Below are 7,819 nucleotides of genomic sequence, written 5' to 3' on the forward strand. Positions count from 1 at the left end.
TGGTGTAGTTCCAAAAAAAAAAAAAAAAAATGAGGAGCATTTAATTCTCTATGTAGTACATATGGCAGTCTTCTCTAAAGGTAGTGCATGCCTGTGTGCACAAGAGAGATTACACTCTGAAATAATTAGATGGTATAGCCAATGATTGGAGGAAAATATTGTTTTAAAATGAAGTACATGTTTTCTCTTTGGAAACCTGAGTTTTCTGACATAAATGTTAAAGAAGCTAGGGGATGATTGAGCAGGCAGAAAAGTGACACTGGTGACCATGCAACAATATGGGAAACTTGAGGGACGTCTGTGTTTGAGTAGTATAGACATGAGGACCCCAATTTAAGCCAAATAAATTTTTGAAAGCACGATTTGTTTCTTGTTGCTAATTATACGATTGCATCCAAATTATATCTTACCACAATGTGAAGGGGTGCCTAACAGCTTGAAAGACTTGGAGGACGTAGGCATTCTCCTCAGTGCTGGGTTCCTATGACTAGAGTGGTATAGAATATAAAGACGGGAGGGCAAATTGAACAGTTGGGTAGATTCGTGTCAGTAGATCCTGGCCGGAATCAGATCCAGTTTGACCATGTTTAGTATCCTCTTCCTTAACTCTTAACACATTCAGAAAGTGTTTTGAAATAAGAAAAAGGGTTTTGGGATGTGGATTCTGAGTGAGATGAAAAAGGACATCTGAGGAGAAAGGCCTGACAATTACGTGAAAGAGCGAAAATGCAAGCTAAGTCTAACATCCTGTGCTAACTTGAGGGCTGGCAATGACCGATGTGATTGGGTTTTAGCACATTCAGGACCCACCACCTGGAGCTATAAATTAGGTCAAACTCTTGAAGCTCAAGCTACTTGGAGGAAACTAAGACCTCAGGAAAAACTGAGGTTCTTTTTTATGCCGGATAAAAATGGGGTGGAAGGAAGATAGTTAGGCAGCCTGGAAAGTTTCTACAGACCTGGAAAGCTCTCTTTGTGCGTCAGTTTTCCATTTGTGTCATGTGCAAAAACGAGCCTGCTCTGCTCCCGACACAGTGTATTACTGAGTCACAGCCTGAGTCTAAGTTTGCTCAGGGCTTTGTGTCTCAGGGACACAGGAATGAACTACTCTGAATTTCTCCCCTCAGAAAAATGGACATGGACATCCCACAAGCCTTCCAGAAAGAACTCACCTGCCTCATCTGCCTGAATTGCCTTATGGACCCCGTCACCATAGACTGTGGGCACAGCTTCTGTTGGTCCTGTCTCCGTGTTTACTGGGAGAAAGCCGAAACCCCTGCCTGTTGTCCTGTGTGCAGGCAGCCATCCCAACAGACAGACTACAAAACCAATATTCTTCTGAAGAGTCTGGTGTCCGTTGCCAGAAAAGCCAGTCTCAGGCAATGCCTGAGCTCTGAGGAACACATGTGCGGGACCCACAAGCAGACAAAGAAGATCTTCTGTGAAGACAACAGGAGCCTGCTGTGTCTGCTCTGCTCTGAATCTCAGGAGCACGAGGCTCACAGTCACTGTTCAGTGGAGGAGGCTGCTGAGGAATATCGGGTAAGTGATGCTTCTGAGGGCACTGTGAAAACCAGGGGCGAGTAGGGCTAAGGGTTTCTTAGGGCGTGAGAGTCATAAGGGTGATGAAATCCTCTCTTTTCTGAGCGCCAGGTACCGATCCAGGTACCAAAGATGAAGCTGTGAAGGAAATACACCAGTACCCGCCTTCATGGAGCTCGCATCCAATGGGAGGGGGATTAAGTTAGCAGTCTGTATCATTTTGATGATGGCACTATCATGCTCAAGCCTCTGTAAAGCCCTCATTTTGAGTCACTGGCTATAACAACTATAAGTGCAAAAAGGCTTTTCTGTAGGATACATGTTTACCAACACTGGGAGTAAAGTCGTAGGATGAAGCACATTGCCATTAGCAGGGGACAAAGATCACTAGATCCACATTCTGAGGCAGGACACCACACCATCTGAAGAGTATCCACGCTAAGTAAAACTCTGGGGAGTTTGCCAAGGCTAATGAATGACTACCTCCACAGTCTGAGATCTCCTGAAATGGATCATTCATGAGAGACAAAAGGGGAATTTGATGGTTCTTCCACTCTCCCTAAAGGCTTTATCCAACATCCCTTGAGTCTCTCCATCATTCAGGGTCTGAAAGCTAAGTCTGCTTGCTTGTCTGGTGCTAAAATTCATGGTTCTGTTACAGGAGAAGCTCTGCAAGCACATGAGATCTTTATGGGAAAAGAGCCAAGAAAACCAAAGAAATCTCGATAAAGATGGCAGATTGTCTTTCCATTGGATGGTAAGTATGCGACTGTATTTCCCTCTGAATCAGGTTGTGACAGACATGCTAGAAACTTCTCCATTAACAATTTGAGCTGGAATCATCATATGTCATGAAATTCGGAGACTGGGTCGAACAACAGGAAAAATAATCCATCCTCATTTTCAAACTAAGGTGGCATGCCTCTTAGGATTTTTAGACTCGAAGATAATCAGTAACTACAATCCAAGAGCCCTCAGAAGAATGTGTGACCGGGGCTAGGATGGAGGCACGTAGAGCGATTTGGGCAATTCAGTAAACATCACTCAGAATCTCAGGCCAAATTTCTCAGGTTTAAAAGCAATTGGAGTTCTGAAGGACAAGTAGGGGTTAACAATCCATGAGTGTTGCAGGCAGAGATTTCTGCATATCATATATCCTAGAAGTTACAGAGCATATCATTGAGAACTGAAGGGATTCCCATCCCGTTGTTCCAATGAGCCCCGGGAGACAAAGAGGAACGGTGAATGCCAATTCAAGAAGTGTGCCTGTGATGATGAAACTGATTGTGCAGGAGCTAGAGAATGATGTTGGCTCAGGTAGGGGAAAATGTAGCAAGTTTTTTTAAGAAAGTGAGGAAATGGAGCACAGAAAAAGACTGAGATGGCAAGTGAGAGTGTGGTTCCAAAAAATGCAAGAAGCGACCAAGCAATGGAATGAGGATTAACGTCCTTCACAACAACACAGAAGCCTGTAGCCTCTGATAGAGGACAGAAGCTCATGCCTAGAGAATAGGAGGGCAGGGAAAATGGCGGTGAGGATGGCCATCAGATGGAGGGCAGGTGGGGAGAAGTTTAGGAAGCTCTTTGCCGATGGCTTTTAATCCCAAAAGTAAAATGCAACATTGCTGCCAGGAGAGAGGGGAGGTCACATGGTGGAGTAGGGAGGTTTGAGACCAGAGACAAATTTACTAAAGAGTGGTCAGAGTATTGCACATAATGATTTACTAACCACTCATAGGTTGCAATTGCTTTGCGTGGAGTCTTTCAGATTTGAGAAGATTCGAATGAAAGAAATTATCAATGGAAAGCTTTGCTGACGTTGTTCCAGGAGCTCATGCAGTGGTGGAAGTGCTTTGAGGGGGGATGGGCTTGACTCTTGGTGCAGTTAAAAGGAATGGAAAATCAGTGAAAGAAAGAGGAATGAATGTGTGGTTTCTGAGAAGTGGGTGGACCTGACCTTAGGATGGATGTAGCTGGTTGGTAGAGCTCATGAATGAGAGCAAAGTAGATGCTGTTTAAGTGGAGGAGGAGAAGGTTGGCCTGAGCCTTTGATCTAGGAAATCCATCTCTCTGCAGTGTTATGTGTATAAACATGAAGACATCATCAGGGCTGTCTATCAGCCACTGCATCCTTCTCTACGGAAGGAAGAGAAGCAGCACTTAGAGAGTCTGAAAAAGCAAGGAAAATCCGTGTTTAAGCAACTCCAGAAAATTCGAGCGGAAATGGTGGAAAAGAGGATACAGCTAAGACTGATGTATGAGGAGCTGTTGGAAACGTGCCATAAATCAGATGTGGAGCTGCTCCTGGTAAGCACAGAGGATGGGTCTGCGGGTATTTTATATTATCTCAAGCCCACGCTTTTGACTTCTCTTATTTATTTGGTACTAAAGGTATACTTTTTCCTCTCCTGCATCTATGGTGGGGGGGGCGGGGGGGGGGGCGTCTCTCCCAACTCAAAATAACTTAAAATGATTGCAACTCATCTCCTAACCATGAACAAGCAAGCCTTCTGGAATTGTGATTGTGGAGATTTCCCCAGGGGAAATTCCCTCCTCACACCCTCCTTTTGTAGCTTCCTTTGCTAGAATCAGGAAATGAACAACTTATTCATGGACACTCAACACTGGGCAATGTGGAGAAATTTGGGGAAAGTTGTGTATATTTCTGCCTTCTGTTGGGATGTCCTAGGTTTGAAGTGGCCTTTGTTTGGTGCATGTTTCCCTCTGGAGACAAGGCCTGGGAAAGACCACTTTTCAGACAGTGGAGGGTGGCAGCAATGCACGGTCACTTCCCTTGTCCTTCTCTCTCTATATCCCTCCTCAGGGTTCTGAATTCATCAAAAACTTGGATTTGGTCGATATGGGGTATGGAGATCGTCTTTAGGGAGGAAAAGGAAGATGAATCAACAAGGCGGTTTGTGCGGGTGGTGGTGCTGAGTACTTTTCTTGTGTACTGTCCCAAACCCAAAGGCTGCTTGGCAGAATGGCTTATTCCTGAAGAGTCTAAGCTTCTCTCTCTCTTTTTTCTTGACAGGAATTGGGAAACAAACTGCCAAGGTAAGTTTGGTCTTCCATGCTAAGTGGGGCGCGGTGAGGGCTCTGAAAAAGCTCAGGCTCCTTTGAATAAGATGAGGCATAATCGGGTAGATTCTGCTCCACTGTTAGTGTGTGCATATGTTTGTGCACATTTTGCTGAATAGCATTTCCTGTTATTCCTCTGGATTAGAAGCGAGGCTTTCTTCCGCCTGTGACTGGAAGGGGCAAGTGCTGTCATCAAGCTCAGTGCAGAGGATTCTAGAAAACCAGTTATTTATGCTTTCAGGGTTCAAAAGAATCGACATACAGAAATGCAAGGATAGTTTTTCCCAGGTGTTAGGGGAGAGGAGCAAGTACCTGTGAGAAATGGGGGTGGAAGCATGGAAAGAAGAAAACTGAGAAAGATTCTGTGAGAATGGTGCAATCCTGTCCCAGGGTTGTGGAGGAAAGTGTTTTGAGGAAGAATGTTCAGAGGAATGATGCTGACTTTTATTGAACACAGTGTGTGTCAGAAGTCTCGGGCACCAGAGAGATTGATTGCGTTTTCTTCCTTACAGGATCGAGTTGGTGCAGCTGCACATGCCTCAGCGTCCTCAGCCAAAACTCAGTGCCCGACCCATCACTGGACTGATGGACAGGCTCAACCGCTTCCGGGGTGAGTGGGGCCACCATGCAGGCTCTGTCAATACTGGTTTTCCTTAGGCAATCCTTCCTTCTTTCTCAACCTTTTGTCTTGTCAGAGAGCACAGCCATGCAGACAGGCACGGACGTTCGTAGTTAGCCGTAGAGTCGCTATAACAGGGAAAGAATAAATGAAAGCTGACGTAAGCATCAATGTGCTTCAGGACTTGTGAATTACTTAGAGATTGGTTAAATTACTTCCATGAGGAGCAAAAGGACGTGCTCCAAAAGAGGGCTCCAGGAGTCCTAGAAATATTCTCACTCACAATGTCACTTGTTTCCTGAGTCTTAGAAAATCGCTGTGAGTTCAAGATATTCCCATTTCAAAGTAAGCGCAGTGAATTTAATTTAAAACAAGACTTTAGCTTTAAAGGTCCTTGGGAACTGCACGTCTAATGTGTGTTTCAATTGATAGATTCAGAAAAAAATACATAAGCACAAAGAAAAACTAAATCCAGAAACCAGGACTTTATGAACCACAGCCAACAAGCAAGTTGGTGGCTGACGAGTCCATCTATAGAACTCCATGATAAACCTGAACCCAGAAGGTTGATTTAGCAGAAAGAAGGCTAGGCCTCAGGTGGAACGAGGTATCAAAGGCAGAATAGTCTTAGTAGGAAGCCCCTTCTAAGAGGGCACCTTGAGGTTTTCTTCCTCACTGTCAGTTTACTTCCTTAAGTGGAATCGCGGAATCTCCTGGTACAGCGAAAGCCATCACCATTTATTCAGTGGTCTAGCTTGTAACTATTTTTTCCCAGAGGGAGGGCGGTGGAGGTAAGTTATGTTGCTCTGGACTTGGAGGCGGTGCACAGGTGTCCAGTTTGTCAGGTGTAATGAAAAGGAGCCAGCCGGAAGGAGACATGACCTCCTTCTGCTCTACAATCTCTCAATTTGATGAAAGTTTTTCCATTGGAAGTAGGTATTTGTTCCTTCAGTAGATAGGCTGGCTTCATTTGAATCCCATATTTTCCAGTTAGAACTGCCCTTCTAACCATGGCATACTTTTTTGTTTTTTCTTCCCAGTGAGACTCTAGATAAGACCCTCTTCTCCCACACACAGCTTAATTTTATCATTGATTTTGACTGGAATATTCTCTTCTCTCTCTCTCTCGACAGTGGAAATTTCCTTCCATAATGAAGTAACCAATCACAACATCAGGCTGTTTGATGATGTGAGAAGTGTGCGGTACATCCATGACAGTCGATATGTGTCTTTGAATCCTGGAACATCTAACTATTTTGCTAGCTGGGGAACCCAGGACTTCACCTCCGGCAAGCACTACTGGGAGGTGATTGTGGACAGATCTTGGGACTGGGCTGTAGGTGTCTGTAGGGATTCCTGGATAAGGAAGACCGGCACACTGGTTGAATCTAAGGACACATTCCTTCTGGTATGTGTGAAGGAGGATGATCGTTACAGTCTCTGGACCACCGCCCCCATAAGTCCTCAGTTCATAGCGAAACCTGTGGGCCGCGTTGGTGTGTTCCTTGATTTGGACAGTAGGAGCATGAGCTTTGTGGATGTTGCCAGGCGCTCCATCATTTGGAGGTACCCAGATGGCGTGTTCACTTTCCCTGTGAGGCCTTTCTTTTACACTGGCCACACATGATGAGGGCTGAGTCAGCAACCTGACTGTGTGCCTGTGTGCCCAGGAAATCCGTATGATGCTTGATTGTCTTTTCTGCTCTTTCTACTTGATTGTAACCTCCTTCTGTTATTCAATATGAAGATAGTGTGAAATACAAAATGTTGTTGGCTCCATTTTCTTGACATTAAAATCTTGTCTTGTGGTTCATCTCTCTAGAATATATGCTGTGGTGGCTCACCTGTTTTGTGAGCTTGATGGAGTTGCCAAAATGTCTGGGTGTGTGCTTGCCACTTCACGGTCGAGTGTGGGAACACAGGGTTTGCACATCATTGACAGACCTGGTTATCCAGAGTGACCGTGTCAGTCTGCAAGCTTCTTCTCCTTCCTCTTGATCTAGGCTCTCCTACACTTCAATTCACCCTTGGGGGGATAAAAAAAAAAAAAAAAAAACAACCAGATTTGACTGGGAAATCTCCACTGACCCTCAGGATCATGATAGGGCCTTGTTTTAGTGAAACCCCAGATTACTTCAGCTGTCAATGAAGTAGCATGCAAAAGCATCTACTGAGAATAAGGCAGATGCATTGGGGTAGTTTCTGACAGCAGTTCCTTCTTATTTTAACAGTATAACTGACAAGAGATGGAGAAAGGAAGCACCTCTTGTCTTCACTGCTGTAATTTTCAGCAGGTAAAGCCCTGGCTAGGACATCAGGGGCACTTAGCGCATCTTTGAATGAATAAATTGTTAAAAGGATGAGATATCATCTTATTTGGAAGGAATTTTGCTCTAAAAGTTAGAGGCATTAATTCAAAAGTTTAAATTTTCTGGATTTGCAGGTTCATATCAAAAACTGAGGAATAATTACACAAGCTGACTTAAAACCTCCTGGATTGTTCACTGTCTTCAGAAAAGTATATCTGTGTTAGGAGGCAGGAAGAATAGAGCCTCTAGTAGCATAGAGATGACGTGT

General features: G+C 44.5%; 1 protein-coding gene across 1 annotated transcript; it reads left to right on the forward strand.

Annotated features, from left to right (window-relative positions):
- Window positions 1-1,137: 1,137 nt before the first annotated feature.
- Window positions 1,138-6,991, forward strand: LOC100059942 (tripartite motif-containing protein 43-like). The gene is made up of 6 exons (XM_023646255.2): window positions 1,138-1,542; window positions 2,204-2,299; window positions 3,619-3,849; window positions 4,577-4,599; window positions 5,136-5,233; window positions 6,376-6,991. The coding sequence occupies exons 1-6, from the start codon at window positions 1,138-1,140 to the stop codon at window positions 6,867-6,869; spliced, it is 1,347 nt and encodes a 448-aa protein (XP_023502023.2). The 3' UTR covers window positions 6,870-6,991.
- Window positions 6,992-7,819: the final 828 nt, after the last annotated feature.

Source organism: Equus caballus, chromosome 7, assembly GCF_041296265.1.
Source record: "Equus caballus isolate H_3958 breed thoroughbred chromosome 7, TB-T2T, whole genome shotgun sequence".
NCBI classification, from domain to species: domain Eukaryota; kingdom Metazoa; phylum Chordata; class Mammalia; order Perissodactyla; family Equidae; genus Equus; species Equus caballus.